This window comes from Mirounga leonina, unplaced genomic scaffold (assembly GCF_011800145.1).
Source record: "Mirounga leonina isolate KUSES-001 unplaced genomic scaffold, KU_Mleo_1.0 Mir_201, whole genome shotgun sequence".
Lineage (NCBI taxonomy): Eukaryota > Metazoa > Chordata > Mammalia > Carnivora > Phocidae > Mirounga > Mirounga leonina.
The window spans coordinates 28,968,830-28,992,296 of record NW_023270504.1 but is presented as its reverse complement, the minus strand read 5'-3'; the positions used below and the strand labels follow the sequence as shown (position 1 = coordinate 28,992,296).

The following is a 23,467-nucleotide window of genomic DNA, read 5'->3' as shown; positions in this document are numbered from 1 at the left end:
ATAAGGAATTTCCCTCCTTCCCTCAGTACCTGGCATCCAGGTTCAGCAGTTACCAACCTCCTAATAGAAGGCAGTTGGATTCTTTTATCTGTTTCTGCATTCAGTCTGTTGTCAGTCTGTTGTGATGTCAAATATCCTGTATCCTCTGGAAAACTCACACTATGTTCCTGCAAGAACGAGAGTAAAAAAGGCAAATAACATCTTACAGTTATTATGAAAATAGTTTGACTTTGCAGATTCCCTGAAATAGTCTTAGGTTCCCTAGACCCCACTTTGAGAACTGCTCTTCAGAAGGATGATAAGCACTTTAAGGCTTTTCTTCATATGGCTTCAGGGGTAGGTTTTTGAAACTTGGTGTCTGGTCTTTATAACCAGTAAGAAACCTCACTGAAAACTCAGCAATAGCTTTCCTTTTTCATTCTGCCTTTCCTTCCTTTCTTTGTTTCTGGAAATTGGAAATTGTTTTTTCTTTTGAGTTCATCTATGAAACAGATGTTTTTATTATTATAATTTATCTAATATTTCTAGATGCGTTTGTAGTGAGGGTGGTAGTGGTGACTCTCTGCATCATCTTAGTCTTTGGTGTTGACATAAATGCAGGATTATGTGTCTTATTATTTTTTGTTATCATAGTATCTGACACCGTTCTATAAATACAGTGGTAAACATTTTGGGAAGTTACACTACTGAGGGTAAAATAGAAATATAATACTGACCTATTAAAATGAGTCTCACATTATTTTACTAGTAAGCTAGGGGGAGGGGTAGTGTAAAAATGCTTATATGCTTCAGAATAAACCAGAGGTATCTGAAATAATTAAAAGGGAAATCTGAATACCACTTAGACAGGAGATAAGATTAAATAGGTATATGAGTTATGTGTTGCAAAGAGCACAGATGGACTAGATTATTTTAAATATTATATACAATTTTTACTTGTTTTTTTAAGACTCCCTTGAAATTTCTATTGGGCACTTGTCATTTCTGATCTTGCATTTACATCTTTTTTTTTCTTGATAGGAATATGCGCTTTCTGGTTGGAATTTGAATAATATGCCTGTCCTAGAGCAGTCTGTTCTTGCACATATTAATGTAGACATCTCTGGTATGAAAGTGCCATGGCTCTATGTAGGAATGTGTTTCTCTTCTTTCTGCTGGCACATTGAAGATCACTGGAGTTATTCCATCAACTACTTACACTGGTATGTATGATCTTTGTTACGTGCTTAGGAACCTTTTAAAGGTATAATGATACTAGGTGATAAATTAGCAAGAACTGAATTTAAAAGTATTTCCTACCCAAAGTAGGATAATATATTGAGAAGTATAGAAGGTCCTAAGGGTATATACATCTCAGACATCTTCCCTTTTAAAGTATGTGCATGCAACATGCAGTGGAGCCTAGAGTTTTAGACCAAATGATACTTAATTTGGTATACATGAAAATTACTTTGATATATCTTTTGATATGCAAGGTATGATTTTAAAGGATGTATAATTTTAAAAAGTATATATAATTAAGATCTGACTAAACCTTTAGGATTGGAAATTATTAAATGATTTTTTTCTTTTTAATAACATTTTCCCTAAAAATGCCTGTTACATGCATATTCATTAAATTCTTTGGCTGAATTTTTTTATGTCTCCCCCACAGCTTTTATTTACTTGCCCAGTTCCTTGTCCATTATTATATCATCAATTAAATGATATTTTTCTCCATTTGGATGATACTACTCAAATCACACTATGTAGTACTGGAAAACTATAGTGATTTTATTTCTCTGCTTCATCACTGTGCTGTGTAATACTAGCTACATGTGGTTATTTAAATTAGTTAAGATTAAGTAAAATTAAAAATGTACTTCCCCAGTTACAGGAAACATTTCAAGTGCTTTATGGTCACTGGTGACTAGGGCCCTATGTCTTGGCCAGCACAGACATAGAACATTCTCATTGTTGCAGTAAGTTCTGTTGGAGATAGCAGTGGATTGTATTTGGATTAGGAAATTCAGCTATTTTATAAATAGCATGACTCACTAAATCCGTTTCCTAGGAGTACAACTTAGTATCATAAATGAACTCTAGTCCACTAAAGTCTAGTGCATTAATGATGCCAAGTTTTTGGTCCTTAAGATTTGTAGATAGAACTCTTCAAGGTTTCAACAATTTCTACCCTTGCCTTAGTTTTTTGGATAGTAAAATCCAACTTAATGAAGTTATGAAAAGGTATTCTACAGAGTGTTGACTTCAACTTTGAGGATTGTGGGGATAATTGGAATGTCCAGTAGACTTGGGAAACAAGGTAGTATGTCAGTATCCTTTGGAATGATGCTTATTTTTCATATAGTGTCTTTCCTTCTTGAAGAAACTATTTAGTTATCCACCTTAAAGAGTTCATGTGCTTTGAATTGCATTAATTGAATTAATTAAATTAATTGATTTAGAATTGAATTAATTCTAATAGTAGTGATAAGTATGTATTTACCTATTTATATCCTTTGCCTTACCTCCTATTATGAACAGATTTATGAGTTGGTTTGCCAAGATTCAGGGTATATAATCTGTGACCATGGAACAAGATAAAATTAATTATAGTTTAGAGGATTCGAATGAGAGACCCTGGCCTCATTGGTACCATGCTCACCTAGCTAAACAGTTACTTCTTTTTGCTAGGGGGGAGCCAAAGACATGGTATGGTGTGCCATCTCATGCTGCCGAACAACTGGAGGAGGTGATGAGGGAGCTGGCTCCTGAGTTATTTGAATCCCAGCCTGATCTCCTGCATCAGTTAGTCACCATCATGAACCCCAATGTACTGATGGAGCATGGTGTGCCTGTGAGTCTTATTGTGTCTCCTTTTAGTATTTTTATTTTAAGGTTATGTTAGCTTTTCATTAGAAACACAACATATCTTTTGTTTTATAACTGGAAGCAAAAGATTATTTCATCTTCTAGCCAAATTAGAATTTATATTCTGAAGGGAACAGCCATTTCTTTGGTAAGAAAGAGGTGTTTTAAAGTATTAATCATACTTTATGTATAGCTACCTATTAAAATAGCCTTCTGTTTTCAGTGAACCATTATATCCTGTTTTTTTTTTTTTTTTTTAAAGATTTTATTTTATTTATTTGACAGAGAGAGACAGCTAGAGAGGGAACACAAGCAGGGGGAGTGGGAGAGGGAGAAGCAGGCTCCAGGCCAAGCAGAGAGCCTGATGCGGGGCTCGGTTCCAGGCCCCTGGGATCATGACCTGAGCCGAAGGCAGACGCTTAACGACTGAGCCACCCAGGTGCCCCATATCCTGGTTTTGACAAAAATCTTATATTCTTTATTATCTAGTGTATATAATAATACTCCGTATTATTTATTATCTGTATTATCTTTGTTTAACCAGAGTGTAAGTATTTTAAGTGATAGTTGTAGTAACTAATACTTATCCTTTGGAGATCATATTTCATTAAAGATTTCACAGCTTTCTTTTTATATGCGATAATGAAATACTATGAATACCTTTTTTACTTTTTTTTTAGAAGATTTTATTTATTTTAGAGAGAGTGAGAGCACACAAGCATGAACGGGGGGAGGGGCAGAGGTAGAGGGAGAGAGAGAATCTCAGGCAGACTCTGCGCTGAGCATGGAACCTGATGTGGGGCTGGATCTCACGATCCTGAGATCATGACCTCAGCCGAAATCAAGAGTCGGATGCTTAACTGACTGAGTCACCCAGGCACCCAGTGTTAGTTTGTCTTTAAAGATTTTATTTATTTATTTGGGAGAGAGAGAGCGTGCGTGCCCCAACGCACATGTCCACCGAGCCAGGCGGAGGGGCAGAGTGAGAAGCTGACTCCCCACTGAGCAGGGAGCCCAATGTAAGGCTCAGTCCCAGAACCCTGGGAACATGACCTGAGCTTAAAGCAGAGTGAATTCGTACTAGAATCTGGGATTTTTCTAAAGACACATAGTATTGGGGTGGCTGGGTGGCATGCACACACTCTCTCTAAAATAAGTAAAGATGTAATATTATAAAAATAAGTGGGATCCAGGAAAACTGATTTTGGGGATATCTCCATATAACATATGATCTAATTAATTAATTTCCAAAAAATTATGTAAGAGTAGGAGGAAATTCCATTCTTTAATGTTACTGACAACAGGAGGATAAAAGGAATAAAAGAAAAAGTCTCTTAATTGTAAAAATTTTATCAAGTTTCAGAAACTAGTAGCCCGGTGAGAGTAACGTTTTCTCTTTGAGAATTTGTCTGCTACTTCTTGTTGTGAATTATTGTATTTTGTTATCATTGACTATTTTAAGAAGGAAAGAGTTCAGGCTGCTTCTTAAACCCTGATACTATTTTCTGGTATGTGTAGGTGAATGCTTTACTGTTTTTAATTTTAGAAAATGCTTCTGAAAGTGACTGATAAAATCTCTTCCTCTTTTTTGTTGTTTTTATTTTGTTTTGTTTTGTATCCCTGTTCCCACTTTGCATTTAGGTGTACAGGACCAATCAGTGTGCTGGCGAGTTTGTTGTGACATTTCCTCGTGCCTATCATTCTGGATTTAACCAGGGCTACAACTTTGCTGAAGCTGTGAACTTCTGTACTGCTGACTGGGTCTGTTCTATAGCAAGTAGCTGTTGTACGTCTACTAACACTCCTGGAAAATGCGTCTTAGTGGCCATATTTACTTAGCTGGCGGGGGGAGGATTCATGAATATTTCAGTAGAGACTGGAATGGCTATTGTAATTTAGAAAGTTCGGTTAGAGTTTCCATTACAGTTTTTATTTCTTTACTTCTCATCCATTCATTCTTTTCCTCATTCTGTTTGAATTTTAAATGAGCACTCGATAGTTTTTAAATCTTTCTTTTCTGAGAGACTGTCGTTCCTCTAGTCTTTGCTTTCTCTGAGCAACTTAAGGATTTTATAATGACAACTAGATCTTTTTTTTTTTTTTGACAACCAAATCTTTTTAAGAATTAATTTTACCCATATTTTCAAATATCTAGCTCAGATTTTTATTTTAAAATACCCCTTTATTACTTTCCTTCTTATAGACAGATGATTTTATTCTTCCTATCATTTTATGTTTTTTTGTATTTCTTTTAAGAAACTTATTTTAAAGAGTAACTATAGTATTGAGATCTCTATGGGATATACTTTTGTTTAAATGATAATGCCAGGGGTGCTTGGGTGGCTCAGTTGGTTAAGCATCTGACTCAGCTCAGGTCATGATCCCGGAGTCCTGGGATCAAGTCCTGCATTGGGCTCCCTGCTCAGCAGGGAGTCTGCTTCTCCCTCTCCCTTTACCCCTCCCCCCTGCTCACGCTCTCTCGCTTGCTCTCTCTCAAATAAATAAAATCTTTTAAAAAATAAAGTAAATGATAATGCCAGTGATTGCTATTTTGCTTTTTTGTATGAGGTAGATATCAAAAAGTAACTAGTTATGATTATGTCATGTTGGGAAAAGACTGCAAATTTATGATACATTCTTTGACTTTATTTTTCCTTTAGTGATGCTCTGTTTTTGGTCTCCTCTCAACATTTGGGGAGATATTTATTTATCTATCTATATATCTATTTATCGATTGATTGAGAGAGAGAGCACCCAGAGGGAGAGAGAATTTTATCAGGTTCCACGCTGAGCACAGAGCCTGACACGTGGCTTGATCTCATTGAAGACAGGACCCTGAGATCACAACCTGAGCAAAATCAAGAGATGCCAACCGACTGAGCCACCCAAACGCCCCAAGGGGGAGATATTTTTAGTAGTACTGGGTCTTACGTTTTCTGTAGGCACATTAATATATTAAATTTCATGATTCATGATTTCACGATTTTTGTTTCCTTGGTTAATATGAATGACATGATGAGTAACCTTATTTGATCTAGTAATTTAAAACATTATTAGGCTTAGGAAGCAGTATGAGCAAGACTGAGCTTAGGACTTTCCCTTGGGTTTGAGGTCTATTTTTTAAAATTCAACTAACATTTATTAGAATTTATGATTTACTTCCTGTCTAGATGTAGGGTAGGAAATAGAGATAATTCAGAAATGAATTAGAGATGGTTTCTGCCTATAATGTGTTCGTTATTATTGATATGTGGCCTTGGGCAGCTCTTTTAATTTCACTGAGCCTAAGTTTTTTACCTTGTATATGAAGATACTAAGATACGCTTAATAACCTCAGACAAGTGAGATGATTATATGTAGAAGTCCTTGAAACTCTTTAGAAGAAGGGTGTGATAGAAATGAAGAGTTATAGCAACTTTAGATTTAGAATATAGTGATGGTACTAAGTTTTATAAGCCACAATGGATAATCAGTTCTATTTTATATGGCTTGTTTACAGATTGTAATAATTAAGATCTGCATATTTTCTTGCCATTGTTAATCTATATGAAAAATGTTTAACAAGTAAATATTTATGAATTAGGAAATGGAAGAGTATATTGTTAATAGACAAAATAATCCCTGATCATAAGTTCAGTATCATTATTTTCTTTGGAAAGATTGTTTCTTTAAAAGAGTATGTAGGGGCGCCTGGGTGGCTCAGTCAGTTAAGCATCCGACTCTTAATCTCAGCTCAGGTCATGATCCTCAGGGTCATGAGTTCAAGCTCCGCATTGGGTTCCACACTGGGCGTGGAGCCTACTTAAAAAAAAAAAAATATGGGAATACTGCTTGATTTAGAGATAGTCTTATATTCTCAAAATGTGATTCCTGTGATTGTTTTCTGCCTTTCTCAAAATAGAGGTGAATTCTTAAAGGTTTTTAAAGGTCCATTTTCTTATTTTTTCTCTGTTATATCATAGTTTTCAAATATAAACTAAAACTCCCATTTAAATTACCCAAGTTTTTCCACTGGACAGGAGGATAGAAGTTGGGGAAAGAGAGAGAGAGAGGAGGGAGGAGGGATGGAAGAAGTGTGTGTGTATATATGTGTGTGTGTTTGTGTACAGGCAAAGTTTTATTGTACTTTGCTTTATTGTACTCCACACATACTGCATTTTTTACAGATTGAGGGCTTGTGGCCACCCTGTGTCAAGACAGCAAGTCTGTTGGCACCATTTTTCCAATAGCATTTATTCATTTCATGTCTCTGTGTCACATTTTGTGAATTCTGTCAATATTTCATATTTTTTCATTATTATTTGTTATGGTGATCTGTGATTAGTAATTATGACTTGTTGAAAGCTCTCGTGATGGTTAGCATTTTTTAGCAAGAAAGTATTTTTGAATTAAGTTGTGTACATTGTTTTTTTTAGGCATAATGCTATTGCACACTAAATAGACTAGTATAATGTAAATATAACTTTTATATGCACTGGAAAACCAAATCATTCATTTTCCTCACTTTATTGTGATACTTTATTTATGGTGGTCTGGAACTAAACCCATAGTATCTCTAAGGTATGCCTATATAGTATAACTAGTACTATAATTTGGCTTAAAGCTTGATGGGTAAAGAATTTTCAGAATTTATCTTAAAGGGTGTATCTGATTTATGAAAAGTGATCATCTAGTGACTTGTTTATTCACTTAGGGAGAATAAAGTAGTGATTTCACTTGGATTCTCTTTAGGCCAGACTGATGTTTTTAAAAGAATTTCTAGATGCTAAAATGTAAATCATCTTTTGCTTTGGTTCTTACAATAAAAGTCAGTTAATGTGAATTGCTGAAATAGTGCTTTTTTCCTCCTCTTTTCTTTTTCTTCTTTTTTTTTTTTAACTTTTAATAACATCTCTGCTTTTTGGTCTGTGGAAACCTCCATGCTGAATATGTCCACTTAACCCTTTATTACCTAAATGTTTTTTCTTCTTTCTTTAAAGGCAGCTTATGTTAAAGTGGTCTAAGAGTTTGCTGCTTCATTTAAATATCAAGGAACTTGTACTTCTTGTTGTACATAATGAGTAGAAAATCAATAGCTTAGGCTAGAAGCTTAGCATCTCAAAATTATGGAAATTTTCTGTGGGAAGGCCTTTGAAATTCCTGCTGGGCCATAAAGATTTAATATTTACAGTTCCTCTTATGTTCAAATGGAGTTTGATATTCTGCCTTTTTTATAATAAAACAGGATCTGTAGGCTAAATAGTGGTTTTGTTCTGGAAGATGTTATAAGCAAGTAATTTAATTTGACAATCTTGTTTACAGTTGCCCATTGGACGTCAGTGTGTCAATCATTACCGACGGCTGAGGCGCCATTGTGTCTTTTCACATGAAGAACTCATTTTCAAGATGGCAGCAGATCCAGAATGCTTAGACGTGGGGCTGGCTGCCATGGTGTGCAAAGAATTGACTCTCATGACTGAAGAAGAGACAAGATTAAGGGAGTCTGTTGTACAAATGGTGAGTTTGTGGAGCACATTTTCTGTATTTGATACTGCTCATGGAATATACTAAAAATTGAACTTGTAGAAAGAATCCATTTTCATCTTTGATTCCTTTAGAAGTTGAATACAAAAATCAAAAAAGTTTGGAGGGGTGTGTGTGTGTGTGTTTAAAGATTTATTTATTTTAGAGAGAGAGAGTAAGTGCACAGTGGGGAGGGGCAGAGGGAGAGGGAGAGAGAATCTCAAGTACACTCTGCTGCTGAACCATGGGGCTTATCTCACAAGATCAAGTCCTGAGCCGAAATCAGGAGTTGGGCACTTAAGCAACTATGCCACCCAGGCACCCTGGAGAAGGTATATTTTCATACTTGCTATTTTGGGTTCTACAAATTGAAAAGTTTTAGGAATCTTTAGGTCACCTCTAGATTTTAAAAAATGGAATCCTGTCATGTAGAATTTCTTACATATATATTTTTTTAAGCCTTCTACATACAGTATTATTTCTTTAAATGAGAAAGTTCAGATCCTTTTCTCTGAGCTTTGAAATTGAAAAAAAGTTGTGTTTCTGTGATTCCAGCTGTCAGAGTGCATTGATCTGGTGGTTTGGTTTTATTTTTTTTCTCTTTCTAAGTAATTTAATGAGTAGGAAGTACTGAATAACCAAGTGTTGGGATTTTTTTTTTCTTTTTTTCCCCCCAGTTTGGAAGCCAGTTGGATTTCTGGTGGAGTTCTTGATAATGGTGGTGGTTGGGCAGTGGGGTGGCCATACCCTCCCCACAAGTGTTGGGATTTTGAATGCTTAGAATAAACTAAACCTTTGTCACAATCAAGATAATGAACATATCACCTTGAGATTTTTCTTATGCCCCTTTATGATCATTCCCTTTTGTCCCATTCCCCCTCTTCACTACTCCTACTCCACCCCCTTCGAGGAAAACACCAATCTGCTTTCTTTAGTGTGCCTTTTAAAAAAGTGTATTATTTAAATTGAGTCTTACAGTTTATAGTTTTTGTTTAGTTTCTTTCACTTAACATAATAGTGTTTGAGATTCATTTATGTTATTCCATGTATTAATTGTTTATTCTTTTTATTTTTATTTTTATTTTTTAAAGATTTTATTTATTTATTTATTTTGAGAGAGAGAATGAGAGACAGAGAGCATGAGAGGGAGGAGGGTCAGAGGGAGAAGCAGACTCCCTGCTGAGCAGGGAGCCCAATGCGGGACTCGATCCCAGGACTCCAGGATCATGACCTGAGCCGAAGGCAGTCGCTTAACCAACTAAGCCACCCAGGCGCCCTGTTTATTCTTTTTAATTGCCAAGTATTATTTATTATATGGACCACAGTTTATCTCTTCATTTAAGAATGGACATATTAATTTTTTTTAACTTTTGCCTGTTACAAATTAAGCTGCTGTGAACATTTCTGAACAAATTTCTATGTTGACATATACTTTCATTTCTCTTGGATAAATACTAGGACTGGAATGGCTGGGTCATAGGACATGTGTGTGTTTAATTTCTTCTGAAAACTGCCAAACTGTATTCCAAAACAGTTTTTTTTTGTAAGATTTTATTTATTTATTTGAGAGAGAGCACATGAGAGGGGGGAGGGTCAGAGGGAGAAGCAGACTCCCTGCCGAGCAGGGAGCCCAATGCGGAACTCGATCCTGGGACTCCAGGATCATGACCTGAGCCGAAGGCAGTCGCTTAACCAACTGAGCCACCCAGGCGCCCCAAAACAGTTTTTATAGTTCTGTAAGGAATATGAGAGTTCCATTTGTCCTGCAATCTCACTGACATTTGGAATTTTAACTTTACTTTTTTTTTTCTTTTTAAAGATTTTATTCACTTATTGGACAGAGAGAGTGAGTGAGCAAGAGAGAGTGCACAAGCTGGGGGAGAGGCAGAGGGAAAGAAGCAGACTCCCTGCTGAGCAGGGAGCCCAGTGCAGGACTCGATCCCAGGACCCTGGGATCATGACCTGAGCCGAAGGCAGACATTTAACCAACTGAGCCACTCAGGCTTCCCCAACTTTAGATATTCTAATAGGTTTGTTGTAGTAGTTCATCATGGCTTTAATTTTAATGACTAATGATGTTGAGTACCTTCTAGGTGCTTATTTGCTGTCTATATCTTTGAGGGAAGATTCTGTTCAAATCATTTGCCCAACTTTTAAAACTTGGGTTGTTACTGAATTTTGAAAGTTCTATATATAGTCTAGATACAGATTCTTTACCAGATAGGTGATTTGGAAGTATTTTCTTCCAGTCTGTGGCTTGTCTTTTCCTTTTCTTAATAGTATTGTTTTGAAGAGCAGGAGTTTCTTTGGTTTATCAGTTTTTTCTTTTATGGATTTTATGGCTTTTGGCATAGCCAAAAGGCTATATCTAAGAAATCTTTGCTTAACTCAAGATCACAAAGATATTCTCCTATGTTTTCCAGAAATTTTTTAGTTTTAGCTCATACATTTATGCGTATGGTCTATTTCAAGTTAATTTTTGTATGTGGAATGAGTTATGGATCAAAGTTTATTTTCTTGCATATGTCACTTACGATTTCACGCCCACTTATGAGAATACTAATTTGAGATCTCCTGTTTTGGCTTAATAACCAAGTAACCAAGAATAACCAGAACAATTGGTAGGTTGAGAAGGCACTTTATTTTTTGACATATCCCAAGGTGGTAGAATGTAACAGAAGCCTTGTTTCCTCTCAATAAAATCAGAATTCTTGAAAACAGCATTTTCAGTTAGAAAAGTTTATATAATCACAAAATTAAGGCCTTTGTTTCTATTTTGAAAGAATTTCAAATAATGGGCTCTCTCTATATATATTAAATTAGATTTGAAGAGTTTTAAGAAAATGAATATAGGTTTAAGCTGAAGAAAACTATTGTAGTGGATAGCGATTTGGATCTGAAAAGTAAAAGAGAAATCGATTTCACCACTCTTTTTATGGGCATAAATGGGGAAAAAGATCTTTAAACAAAAACCATCTATAGATATATAAAGCTATATAAAGCTGTATAAAGCTATACATATTACAAATGATGTAAGTATTATTATAAGCTAATTATTTTTAAGAATTTATGTTAACTTGGAAATAAGAATTTTTACTAAATAGTCAGATTTCTTTTTCTAGTTTGAATTACCTGTGATAAGAAACAAGAAGGGCGCCTGGGTGGTTCTGTCAGTTAGGTGTCTGCCTTCAGTTCAGGTCATGATCTCAGGGTTCTGGGATTAAGCCCCGCGGCAGGCTCCCTGCTAAGTGGGGAGTCTGCTTCTCCCTCTCCCTCTGTCCCTCTGCCCCGCTCATGCTCTCTCTCTCTCAAATAAATAAATAAAATCTTAAAAAAAAAAAAAGAACAAGATACAAGTGAATCTTGTTTTCATTTTTAAAAAAAATTTTTTTGAGGTAAGTGTATGACTGATATAGTTAATATTCTCATGTTATACTTGTATTCTTGAAAGTTTTCTTGGTTGTTTGCTTATTTTTTATTAGCCTTTTGTATTTTATTTTATTATTTATTTATTTATTTTTTAAAGATTTTATTTTTTTGACAGAGAGAGACACAGCGAGAGCAGGAACACAAGCAGGGGGAGTGGGAGAGGGAGAAGCAGGCTTCCCGCTGAGCAGGAAGCCCGATGTGGGGCTCGATCCCAGGACCCTGGGATCATGACCTGAGCCGAAGGCAGACGCCCAACCACCCGAGCCACCCAGGCGCCTGTGTATTTTATTTTTATTTTTATTTACTTATTGTTATTTTTTTAAAGATTTTATTTATTTATTTATTTGACAGAGACACAGCGAGAGAGGGAACACAAGCAGAGGGAGTGGGAGAGGGAGAAGCAGGCTTCCCGCTGAGCAGGGAGCCCCATGTAGGGCTCGATCCCAGGACCTTGGGACCATGACCTGAGCCGAAGGCAGACGCTTAATGACTGAGCCACCCAGGCGCCCCTATTATTATTTATAAATATATTTTTTTATTTATTTGACAAAGAGAGAGACAGCAAGAGAGGGAACACAGGCAGGAGGAGTGGGAGAGGGAGAAGCAGGCTTCCCACTGAGCAGGGAGCCCGACTCGGGGCTTGATCCCAGGACACTGGGATCATGACTTGAGCCAACGAAGGCAGATGCTTAACAACTGAGCCACCCAGGTACCCCAATTATTATTTTTTAAATAAAACTGTCTTTTTAGGGGCGCCTAGGTGGCTCAGATGGTTAAGCGTCTGCCTTCGGCTCAGGTCATGATCCCAGGGTCCTGGAATCGAGCCCCACATCAGGCTCCCTGCTCAGTGGGAGCCTGCTTCTCCCTCTCCTTCTCCTGCTCCCCCTGCTTGTGCTCTCTTGTTCTCTTTGTCAAATAAAATCTTAAAAAAAAAAAAAAAAGACTGTCTTTTTTGAGTAGTTGAAAGTTCACAGCAAAATGAGGGAAAGGGTAGGGTACAGAGATTTCCTATATATCTTACATCCCCACACATGCAATGCCTTCTACATTATCAACGTCTCCTACCAGAGTGGTACCTTTGTTAAAGTTGATAAACTGCATTGACACATCATAATCACCCAAAGTCCATAGTTTATATTATGGTTCACCCTTGGTGTATATTCTATGTGTTTGGATGAATATATAATGACATGTATCCATCATTATAGTATCATACAGAGTATTTTCACTTCACTAAAATTTCACTGTGTTTCACCTATTCATCTCTACCCCCCCTTCCACTGGCAAATACTGATCTTTTTACTATCTCTGTAGTTTTGCCTTTATGTCATATGGTTGAAATCATATAGTATGTAGTCTTTTCAGATTGCCTTTCATTTTTTCATGTGACTGTCCAGTTGTTCCAGCATGATTTATTGAAAAGACTATCTTTGCTCCATTGTGTTGCCTTCTTTGTGAAAGATCAGTTGACTGTATTTATGTGAGTCTGTTTCTACATTCTCTCTTGTGTCCCATTGATTGATTTGTCTATTCTTTTGTAATACCACATAGTCTTCATTACTACTATAGCTTTATAGTGTTTTAAAAATTTTATTTATTTTTTTATTTGATATAGTTGACACACAGTTTAGTTTCAGGTGTACAATTTATAGTAAGTCTTGAAGTCAGGTAGTGTTAGTCTTCTGACTTTGTTCTTCTGCAATATTGAGCTATTATGAGTCTTTTACCTTTCCATATAAACTTTAGAATACCTTGTCGATATCCATAAAATAACTTGCTGGGATTTTGATTTTGATTGTACTGGATTTATAGATTAAGTTGGGAAAAACTGACGACAACACTGAACATGGAACACCTCTGTCCATGAACATGGAACTCCTCTCCATTTATTTAGCTTTTCTTTGAATTTGTTCATAGGAGTTCTGTAGTTTTCTTTCTTATACGTGTTTTGTTAGAAACCTAAGTATTTCATTTTTGGAGGGTGCTAATATAAATAGTAATTTGTTTTTAATTTCAAAATCCACTTGTTTATTACTGGCATATAGAAAAGAAATTGAATTGTATACTAACCTTGTATCCTGTGCTGTTATTGCTTATTAGTTCCAGGAGTGTTTTTGTCAGTTCTTTCAGATTTTCTTCATGGATGATCTTATGATCCATGAACAAAGATGGTTTGGTTTCTTCCTTCCCAATCTGTATCCTTTTTATTTCCTGTTCTTGTCTTCTTGTATTAGCTAGGCCTTCCTGTTGAAAAGGAGTGGTGGCCGCAAATATTCTCGCTGTTCTGATTTTGTAATAATCAGGGCAGGCTAAACATTCGCTATATTAAGACCATGCATGTGTCCCCAGACCTAGTGCTTTCCCTAGGTCTGGTTTTATCAATGCTGGTGATAAACCAAGTCTGATTATATGATGTATCATATATGGGAAATGCCTGTGACTTGGTATCTGATTATCCTTGAGAAATGACAGCAAAGCTAGTGTCACAACTTTTGAAGATAGCCATTGCTAATTTGATGATTACCAGTTGTGATTAAATGAATTGTAAAACTAACAAAAGAAAAAAGAAAAGGAGTGGTGGGAGGGGACATTGTTGTCTTGTACCTACCTGATCGTAGTAGAAAAATTTGTCAGGAATGGGTGTCAAATACTTTTTCTGCATTTATTGATAGAATCATCTGGCAGGGTTTGAGAGGTTGACTCCAATTTTGAAAGAAGTTCTAATTGTTGCATACTTGGGATAAATTCCACTTGACTTTGTCATGTAATTCTTATTATATATTGTTGGATTCAACTTGCTAATTTTATTGAAGATTTTTGCACCTATGTTCATGAGAGATATTGGCCTGTAGTGGTTTTTGGTAGCAGGGTAATGTTGGCCTCATAGAATGAGTTAAGTGTTTCTTGTGCTTCTGTCCTCTGAAAGAGATTATAGAGAATTGGTATAATTTCTTCCATAAATGTTTGGTAGAATTCACCAATGAACCCATTTGGGTCTGGTGCTTTTTGTTTTGGAAGGTTCTTAATTATTGATTTGATTTCCTCAATAGAAGTATAGAGCTATTCAGATTGTGTGTGTGTGTGTGTGTGTGTGTGTGTGTGTGTGTGAATTTTGACAGGTTGTCTTTTCAGGAATTGGTCCATTTCACCTGGTCATGAAAGTTGTGGGCATAGAGTTGTTTATAGAGTTGTTTATAGTATTCTTGCATTATACTTTCAATATCCATGGGATCTTTAGTGATGTCTCCTTTTTCATTTCTTTTTTTTTTTTTTAAAGATTTTATTTATTTATTTGAGAGAGAGAGCACGAAGTGGGGGAGGGTCAGAGGGAGAAGCAGACTCCCTGCTGAGCAGGGAGCCTGATGCGGGACTCAATCCTGGGACTCCAGGATCATGACCTGAGCCAAAGGCAGTTGCTTAACCAACTGAGCCACCCAGGCGCCCTCTTTTTTCATTTCTGATTTTAGTAATTTGTGTCTTTTTTTCTTTTTTTTTAGTTAGCTCAGCTAGGGGCTTATCAATATCATTGAACTTTTCTTAGGACCAGCTTTTGGTTTTATTGATTTTTCTCTATTGATTTCCTTTTTTTAATTTTACTGATTTCTGCTCTAATTCCTTTTTTTTTTAATTTTTTTTTTTAAGATTTATTTATTTGACAAGAGAGAGACACAGTGAGAGCAGGATCACAAGCAGGGGGAGAGGGAGAGGGAGAAACAGGCTTCCCGCGGAGCAGGGAGCCCGATGCGGGGCTCGATCCCAGGCCCCTGGGATCATGACCTGAGCCGAAGGCAGACGCTTAACAACTGAGCCACCCAGGCGCCCCTCTAATTCCTTTTTTTAAAAAAATTTTTATTTTTTAAAAGATTTTATTTTTTTATTTGACAGAGAGCAAGCACAAGCAAGGGGAGTGGGAGAGGGAAAAGCAGGCTTCCCACCCAGCAGAGAGCCCAATGGGGGGCTCGATCCCAGGACCCTGGGACCATGACCCAAGCCAAAGGCAGACGCTTAACGACTGAGCCACCCAGGCGCCCCTCTCTTTTTTTAAAAAAGATTTTATGTATTTATTTAATTTATTTTTTTTAAGATTTTATTTATTTATTCATGAGAGACAGAGAGAGGCAGAGGCAGAGGGAGAAGCAGGTTTCCCGCTGAGCAGGGACCCCGATGTGGGACTCGATCCCAGGACCCCAGGATCATGACCTGAGCCAAAGGCAGACGCTTAACCGACTGAGCCACCCAGGTGCCCTATTTATTTATTTTAGAGAGAGCGAGTGAGCAAGTGGAGGGAGGGGCAGAGAGAGGGAGAGAGAGAATCTCAAGCAGACTATGCACTGAGCACAGAGCCCAATGCAGGGCTTGATCTCATGACCCTGAGATCATGACCTGAGCCAGTATCAGGAGTTGGATGCTTAACCAACTGAGCCACCAGGCACTGTGCCCCTCTTCTGCTTTCTTTGGATTTAATTTGGCCTTCTTTGTCTAGTTTCCTAAAGTGGAAACTTAGGTTATTCATTTTATATATGTTTATTTGAAATGGAATTCCTTAGTCAGTAGAATGTGACTCTTGATTTTGGGGTTGTGAATTCGAGCCCCATGTTGGGTGTAGAGATTATTTAAAAATAAAATAAAAAAAAAAAAAGGAATTCCTTTCCCATTACTTGGTGTCTGTCTTTTGAAGCTTGTAATTTAAGCATAGGTACACTTCATTTTAATGTGCCTTTGCTTTATTGTGCTTCGTAAATATTGTGTTTTTTACAAATTGAAGGTTTGTGGCAACCTTGCATTGAGCAGGTTTATTAGCCCCATTTTTCCAACAGTATTTGCTCACTTTGTGTCTCTGTGTCACATTTGGTAATTCTCACAATATTTTAAACTTTTTATTTCATTTATTTATTTTGTTCATTTTTCATTGTCATATAATACACAGTGTTACAGGGATGCCTGGGTGGCTCAGTTGGTTAAGCGTCTGCCTTCTGCTCAGGTCATGATCCCAGGGTCCTGGGATCGAGTCCCGCATCGGGCTCCCTGCTCAGTGGGGAGTCTGCTTCTCCCTCTTCCTCTCCCCCTGCCTGTACTTGCTCTGTCTCTCTCTCTGACAAATAAATAAAATCTTTAAAAATTATATATATATATATACACACTGTTATATTAGTTTCAGGTGTACAATATAGTGATTCAGCAATTCTGTACATTACTCAGTGCTCATCACAATAAGTGTACTCTTAATCCCCTTCACCTGTTTCACCCATTCCCCCCCCCCAACCTCCCTTCTGGTAACCACCAGTTTATTCTCTGTATTTAATAGAATCTGGGGCATCTGGCTGGCTCAGTCGGTGACGCTTCATCTCAGGGTCATGAGTTTGAGCCCCATGTTGGGTGTAAAGCTTACTTAGAAAAAGAAAGTGGAATACTCTAATAGAGTCTTGGGGGTTTTTTTGTTTGTTTGTTTTTTCTTTGTTTTGTTTCTTAAATTCCACATATGAGTGAAATCAGATGGTATTTGTCTTTCTCTGACTGATTTATATTACTTAGCATTCTATCTTCTAGGTCCATCCATATTGTTGCAGATGGCAAGTTTTCATTCTTTTTTATGGATGAGTAATATTCCACTGTATATATATCACATCTTTATCCATTCAACTTGAGTTGCTTCCATAACTTGGCTGTTGTAAATAATGCTGTAATAAACATAGGGGTGCGTATATCTTTTCAAATTAGTGTTTTCGTATTCTTTGGGTAAATACCCAGTAGTGCAATTAGTAGATCATGTGGTGATTCTATCTTTAATTTTTTGAGGAACCTCCATATGTTTTCCACAATGGCTGCACCAGTTTTCCTTCCCACTAACAGTGCATGAGGGTTCCTTTTTCTCCACATCCTTGTCAACGCTTGTTTCTTGCATTTGTTATTTTAATCATTCTGATAGGTGTAGGATGATGTCTCATTGTGGTTTTGATTTGCATTTCTCTGATGAATGATGTTGAGCATCTTTTCATGTGTCTCTTTGCCATCTGTATGTCTTTGGAGAAATGTCTGTTTATGTCTTCTGCCCTTTGGTTTTTGTTTTGTTTTGTTTTAAATACACTTGAACTCACGACCCTGAGATCAAGACCTGAGCTGAGATCAAGAGTCAGATGCTTAACCGACTGAGCCACCCAGGCACCCCTGCCCAATTTTTAATGGATCAGACTTTTTCACTATTATATTTGTTATGATCATTTTGATGAGTGATCTTTGATGTTACCGTTATCATTTTTTTGGGTGCCACAACCTGTGCTTATGTAACAGTGAACTTAGTAGGTAAATGTTGTGTATATTCTGCCTGTTCTACCAACTGGCTGTTTCCTTGTATCTCTTTGTCTGATTGTCAGTCTTCTTTGTTCTTTGAGACACAACAATATTGAAATTAGGCCAATCAATAACCGTACAATGTCCTTTTAAGTTCAAGCAGAAGGAAGAGTCACATGTCTGTTACTTCAGATCAGAAACTAGAAATGATTAAGCTTAGTGAGGAAGGCATGTGGAAAGACTAGATGGGTCAAAAGCTAGGCTTCTTGTGCCAAAGAGTTAGCCAGGTTGCAAATGCAAAGGAAAAGTTCTTGAAGGAAATTAAAAATACTACTCTAGTGAACGCACGAACAATAAGAAACTAAAAGAGCCTTATTGCTGATATGGTGAAAGTTCTAGTGATATAAGATGGAACCAGCCACAACATTTTCTTATGCCAAGGCCTAATCCATAGCAAGGCCCTAACTCCTCAGTTTTATGTAGGCTGAGAGTGGTAAGGAAGCTGCAGAGAGAGGTTTGAAGCTAACAGATGTTGGTTCATGAGGTTTAAGGAAAGAAGTCATCTCCGTACTACAAAAATTCAAGGTGAAGCAGCAAGTGCTGATGTAGAAGCTGCAGCAGGTTATCCAGAAGATCTAGCTAAAATCATCAGTGAAGGTAGCTACACTAAGTACAGATTTTCATTGTAGACGAAACTGTCTTCTGTTGGAAGAAGATGCCATCTAGGACTTTTGTAGTTAGAGAGAAGTTAATGCCTTGCTTCAAAGTTTCAAAGGAGAGGCTGACTCTCTTGTTAGGGGCTAATACAGCTGATGACTTTAAGTTGAAGCCAATGCTCATTTACCATTCTGGAAATCAGGGTCCTTAAGAATTACGCTAAATCTACTCTATATTCTATAACTGGAACAACAAAGCCTGGCTGACAGTACATCTGTTTACAAATGGTTTGGACCTACTCTGCAGAGAAAAAGATCCTTTCAAAATATGACTGCTTGTTAGCAGTGCACCTGGTCACCTCAGAGCTCTGATGGAGATGTCCAACAAAATGAATGTTGTTTTCATGCGGCAAACAACATCTATTCCACAGGGGCACCTGGGTGGTTCAGTCGTTAAGCGTCTGCTTTCGGCTCAGGTCATGATCCCAGGGTCCTGGGATCGACCCCCTGCATCGGGCTCTCTGCTCCGCGGGAAGCCTGCTTCTCTCCCACTCCCCCTGCTTGTGTTCCCTCTCTCGCTGTGTGTCTCTGTCAAGTAAATAAATAAAATCTTTAAAAAAAAAAAAACATTTGTTCCACAGCCCGCGGATCAAGGCGTCCTTCGACTTTCAAGTCTTACTAGTTAAGAACTATATTTTGTAAGGCTATAGCTGCCATGGATAGTGATTCTTCTGATGGGTCTAGGCAGAGTAAATTGAAAACTTTCCGGAAAAAAGGTTCACTATTCTAGATTCCATTAAGAACATCCGTGATAGGGGTGGGGTGCTTGGGTGGCTCAGATGGTTAGGCGTCTGCCTTCGGCTCAAGTCGTGATCCCAGGGTCCTGGGATCGAGCCCCACATCGGGCTCCCATCTCCGAGGGAGGCCTGCTTCTCCCTCTCCCACTCCCCCTGCTTGTGTTCCTGCTCTCGCTATCTCTCTCTGTCAAATAAATAAAATCTTAAAAAAAAAAAATCCGTGATAGATGGAACAAGATCCAAATATCAACATGAACAGGAGTTTAGAAGAAGTTGATTGCAATCTTGGCATGGATGACTTTGAGGTGTTCAAGACTTGAGTGGAGGAAGTAACTGCAGATGGGGTGGAAATAGAACTAGAATTAGAAGTGGAGCCTGAAGATGGGACTGAATTGCTACAATCTCATGATAAAATTTGAGCAGATGAAAAGTTGCTTCTTATGGATAAGCAAAGAAAGTGGTTTCTTTTTTTTTTTAAGATTTTAAAATTTATTTGACAGAGATAGTGAGAGCAGGAACACAAGCAAGGGGGAGTGGGAGAGGGAGAAGCAGGCTTCCCGCCAAGCAGTGAGCCTGATGTGGGGCTAGATCCCAGGACCCTGGGATCATGACCTGAGCCGAAGGCAGATGCTTAACCAACTGAGCCACCCAGGTGCCCCAAGAAAGTGGTTTCTTGAGATGAAATCTGCTGGTGAAGATGCTGTGAAGATTATTTAAACGACGACAAAGAATTTAGAATATTACATAAACTTAGTGGCTAAAGCAGTGGCAGGGTTTGAGAGGATTGACTCCAGTTTTGAAAGAAGTTCTAATTGTGGGTAAAATGCTATCAAACGGCATTGCATGCTTGAGAAGTCACATGTGAGAGAAAGAGACAATTGATGTGGCAGACTCCGTTGTTATTGTTATTGTTGTTGTTGTTGTTTTAAGTAGGCTCCACACCCCCTGTGGAGCTTGAACTCATGACCTTGAGATCAAGAGTCGTGTGCTCTACCAACAGAGCCACCCAGGTGCCCCAGACTCCATTGTTTTATTGTAAGAAATTGCCACAGCCACCCCAGCCTTCAGCAACCTTCACCCTGATCAGTCAGCAGCATGATAAACATGGAGACAAGACCCTCCACCAGTGAAAATGTCAGATGATGTTGAGCATTTTTTAGCAATATTTTTTAATTAAGGTATATATATTGCTTTTTTAGACATAATACTATTGCACATTTAATAGGCTACAGTATAGGGTAAATAGAACTTTTTATTTTTTTTATTTTTTTTAAAAGATTTTATTTATTTATTAGAGAGAGAGAGAGAAACAGCATGAGAGGGGATAGGGTCAGAGGGAGAAGCAGGCTCCCCGCCGAGCCGGGAGCCCGATGTGGGACTCGATCCCAGGACTCTGGGATCATGACCTGAGCCGAAGGCAGTCGCTTAACCAACTGAGCCACCCAGGCGCCCCTAAATAGAACTTTTATATGTGCTGAGAAACCAGAAAGTTCATTGGACTTGTTTTATTATGGTACTCGTTTTATTGTTGTGGTGTGGAACCAAACCTGCAATATCTCCAGGTCTGCTTGTACATTGGTAGAGACTCATGAAGTGAGTTTTTGTGGCATAGTCTCATTTCAGGTTTAACTTGTGTTATTAATGGAGCGTTGTTTTTCCTTTTTGTACAATAATTTGAATATCACATCTCTTGATCATTTTATTTATCCTTTGATCACATTTCTCTAGGGACTCTTTTCCTATAAACTTATCTTCTTCTTGTGCCCTTGAGACACTAATCTCTACCCTTTCTTTGCGTATTGTCTTTCCTATCTTGAAAAAGTTTTTATTTTTTCTTCCAAAAAACTTCTTGAGTGGTTTTTCTGTGGTCACTGCCCTTATTTCCTTTTTATCCCTTTATTGTCACTGTCATTCTGAAACTGAGAATTTGCTAGTGACTTTATTGCCAAGTCTCGTTGTTCTTTGTCTTTTATCCCCATGACCTCTTTGTTGCACTATATTTTGCTTCCTTGTTCCTTTTGCTAACACTTGCTCTGCTGTTTCTTTAGCATCTGATAATACTTGCCAGTCACTTTTTAATAAAATATTTATTTATTTATTTTAGAGAGAGAGAGAGAGAGAACGAATGAGCTGGGGGAGGGACAGGGAGAGGGAGAGAGGGAATCCACAAGTGGACTCCCTGCTGAGCTTGGAGCCTGACTTGGGGCTCCATCCCAGGATCCTGAGATCATGACCTGAGTTGAAACCAAGAGTTGGCCTCTCAACCAAGTGAGCCACCAAGGCGCCCCTTGCCAGTCACTTTTAATCATTTTCCTCATCTTCCTCAATTGCCAGTGTTTGCAGGGTGCAGCCTTTGACGTTTTATTGTTTTTCTTTTTTGCTACTTTTCAAGGAGTTCTTAGCCTTTCTTAGGATTTTACCTCTCTTTCAGCTATTACCTTGTGGTTTCATTTCTCAGGTCTTGATGTTTCCTCCTAGTTTGTGCAAACACAAATTATTGTCACTCTGAAAGACGTGTCATGTCCCGTCACCCATATGTAATCCGGGTCTCCTTGGGATTACTGTACATTTCTATTTAGCTTTTTATAATCTCACTTTCAGCATCTGAGATAGAATATCATCTCCTCTCCATCTTCCCTTTCACAAACCACTTTATTAATTGCTGGTAAGTATCAGGATCATTATTTAAAAACTTAATGTGATCCTTGACTCATCTGTCTCTTCGATAGTCATCTGCTATCTGATTTGAAGTTTTTATTTATTTTGCAATGTCTCTCATCACTTCTACTCCTCCCCTTTTTTTTCTTTACTGCTACCATTCGGTTCCATTCCTTAATTTTCTCACCTTGATTATTTCAAATAGCCTTTTAATTTGTATCTCTTTTTTCTTCTCTCCACTTTCTCCTAATAATTTATAATTTTCTGAGCTGTGTAATGTTAGAAAGCATTACAAGGAAAAATTGTTCTGTGATGGCAAAGCTTAGGAAATGGTAGATTAAGAAAAAATCAATTGGGGATAAAGAAATAATAAATGATTCTTTACTGTAAAACTGTGAAACTTTACTGTAATTCTTTACTGTAAAACTTCTATGATATGCTGGTGTTCATTGATAATCTCTTAAATTGGGAGGGATATAGTAATACATAGCATTTCCCCATAGACTAAGTTTTTTGCAGAGTATCTTCTAGGGCTAGGGGTTCCTGGAGCATACTTTAGGATTTGGTGTAAAATTTATTTGAGACCGAGAGAGAGAGAAAGAAAGAGAAAGCGAGTGTGGGGGGGGAGGGGCAGAGAGGGAGAATCCCATGCCGATTTAACCAGCTGAGCCATCCAGGTGCTCCACTTCTCTTGATGTATTAATGTCCTGTTTGCCAACTGTTGTGACGCTGTGTAAATTCTTGTAAGCTAAGAAATATCTGCAGTGCATTTTGGAACCATTTTTACATGAAATAATTTTTAAAGCTAATATTAAATGCTAATATGAGAAATGGGAAGATACGAGAGTAGTTAAGAGACATGTAGATTAAAACCAGTATCAAAAACAAAATCTGTGTTGCAAGAATTGAATTGTGTCTGCCAGTGAATAAATTATCGGGGTTTACCTTGGGTAAGTGAAAAGAGTTTGCTTTCTTGTGTATTAAATGGAAGTCTTTATAAAATGCACTCAAATGCTCTTACTAAGCTGGCAGATCGAATTTAATTAAGCTTCTTTTTGATGTCTTGCTGAAGTAGATTATATTTTGATTTGCATAGTTTAATTTTTACTACTTTATCTTTGCATCTGTATTTATTAGTGTTATTTTTGGATCATTGATAACTAATATATCTGTATTCAGGATTTAAGGATGTATTATCCCTGGGACAAAAAAAAATTCAATTTTTTTCTTATTTTAAGGAGAAGACAAAATATATAGCTTCATGAATTGTTATATAGTAACCTTTGT

General features: G+C 37.5%; 1 protein-coding gene and 1 non-coding gene across 5 annotated transcripts in view; both read left to right on the top strand.

The window, feature by feature from the left end:
* KDM5A (lysine demethylase 5A) overlaps positions 1–23,467 on the top strand; it is a 95,878-nt gene that overhangs the window by 32,234 nt on the left and 40,177 nt on the right. For all 4 annotated transcript variants that reach the window (XM_035028494.1, XM_035028493.1, XM_035028497.1 and 1 more), the window contains 4 exons: positions 1,021–1,202; positions 2,674–2,836; positions 4,492–4,611; positions 8,152–8,346. In XM_035028494.1, the coding sequence (XP_034884385.1) occupies positions 1,021–1,202; positions 2,674–2,836; positions 4,492–4,611; positions 8,152–8,346 (660 nt within the window). The remainder of the gene's footprint in view (positions 1–1,020; positions 1,203–2,673; positions 2,837–4,491; positions 4,612–8,151; positions 8,347–23,467) is intronic.
* LOC118025859 lies at positions 14,046–14,177 on the top strand. Its single transcript, XR_004683420.1, has one exon. It is a non-coding gene; the product is annotated as a small nucleolar RNA SNORA72 (small nucleolar RNA).